At 35.1% G+C, this 1,392-nt stretch overlaps 1 protein-coding gene across 1 annotated transcript; it reads right to left on the bottom strand.

The window, feature by feature from the left end:
• Positions 1-210: 210 nt before the first annotated feature.
• Positions 211-1,141, bottom strand: LOC133673296 (uncharacterized). Its single transcript, XM_062094061.1, has 2 exons — positions 1,032-1,141; positions 211-885 (listed from the first exon to the last, which is right to left on the bottom strand). The coding sequence occupies exon 2, from the start codon at positions 881-883 to the stop codon at positions 239-241; it is 645 nt and encodes a 214-aa protein (XP_061950045.1). The 5' UTR covers positions 884-885; positions 1,032-1,141; the 3' UTR covers positions 211-238.
• Between the last annotated feature and the right edge of the window lie 251 nt (positions 1,142-1,392).

Raw genomic sequence — 1,392 nt, 5'->3', positions numbered from 1 at the left:
TTCATATGTGAGTAATCATGTTTGGCAAAGACTTGTTTAATATTTTTCTTGAGAATCTACACTGTAATGATCAGTGGACAATAGCAACATATATATACATATAAATATATATATATATATATATATATATATATATATATATATATATATATATGACAGAATATGCTAATATTTTTTTAGACTAAAAACTTAATTATAACATAAGAGAGAGATTTCAAGCACACTGTAGTGATTCACACTAAATATCAACTAAACTATCTTTCTTACAAGTAGCAGTCCTGCTGCTAGAGAGACTCCAAGAATCTGAAAAGTCAACAGAAGATGCTGATGATGAGAACCCATTTCCACATTTGGCTACAGCTCTCACATTCTCAATTAACTCTTCAGTGCTAGCCTCTTGGGACAAAATCTCTACTAGCTGCTCTGGACTAATCACAAGCTTCACTTTCCAAAACCCATCATTACTTTTGTTGTAATTATTTTTGCTGCTGCTGCTGCTGTGCCTAGAGAAAACTTCAGTGTATGACCTCTTTAACATGCCTTGATAATCTAAGGACATCCTATAAGGTGCAACAATATTTGATGTAGCAGCAGCAGCTGGTATACTTTTTGATCTAACATGACCTTCTCTCACTATTTGGCCACCAATTTTTGAGTTGTTGAGTGGGAGTAAATAGTAAGACTGACCTCCATGAAGCTCTTCTTGTAGAGAAAGTGGTCTCCAAAAAAGATCATGGCTTGGAAAAATAGCATGGCCTGGAAACTCGTTGGTGATGGATCCTGTTGTTATTGGTGTGGTAAACTCTAAGATTCCACCATTAGATGTTATCACCTTTATCACTCCTTCTGCCACTCCTAGGCCTCCAAATATACAATTTCCCATGCCTAAAAAAACAAGAAGAAGAACAAATAGCTTTTCGAAATGGATTTAGTTTCAAGGTAAATGAAACTTCTATGGTTTAATGAAAAAAAAAAGGAAAAAAAAAATTATTCTATTTGAACAAGAAAAGATAGTTGAAAGAAAACATGACCCTTCTCTTATAGCTCTAGCTTGGTGGTGGGAATTGAAGCCTAAAGGAGGGAAAGTGTGAAGACAAAGAGAAAGACAATCGTCGGTAGGATTATTCTTTGGGAGTTCCTCAGTCAATCCCACTAAAGAAACTAAAAGAACAGTTGAAAAAGGAGGAGAAAATGTGACCACCATCACCGGCATTACTATTAGAAATTTATTGACGTGTAATTTACAGTTCAACTATACGTTCACACACGGAAAGAAATGATTTTTATTAAGTTTTTGGTATGATGGATTGTATGCCATGTTCACATTACTAGCAATGTGACAATTTCCTTTTGATCCTAGAGGGGGGGCCCTTGTAGCCGGAGAGAATATAT

The sequence above is a fragment of the Populus nigra genome, chromosome 1, assembly GCF_951802175.1.
Source record: "Populus nigra chromosome 1, ddPopNigr1.1, whole genome shotgun sequence".
In the NCBI taxonomy this organism is placed as follows: domain Eukaryota; kingdom Viridiplantae; phylum Streptophyta; class Magnoliopsida; order Malpighiales; family Salicaceae; genus Populus; species Populus nigra.
This window is presented reverse-complemented; position numbering and strand designations above follow the sequence as displayed.

Excerpts from the sequence above, each read along its gene's own strand:
- LOC133673296 (XM_062094061.1), bottom strand. The coding sequence starts at position 883 with ATGGGAAATTGTATATTTGGAGGCCTAGGAGTGGCAGAAGGAGTGATA.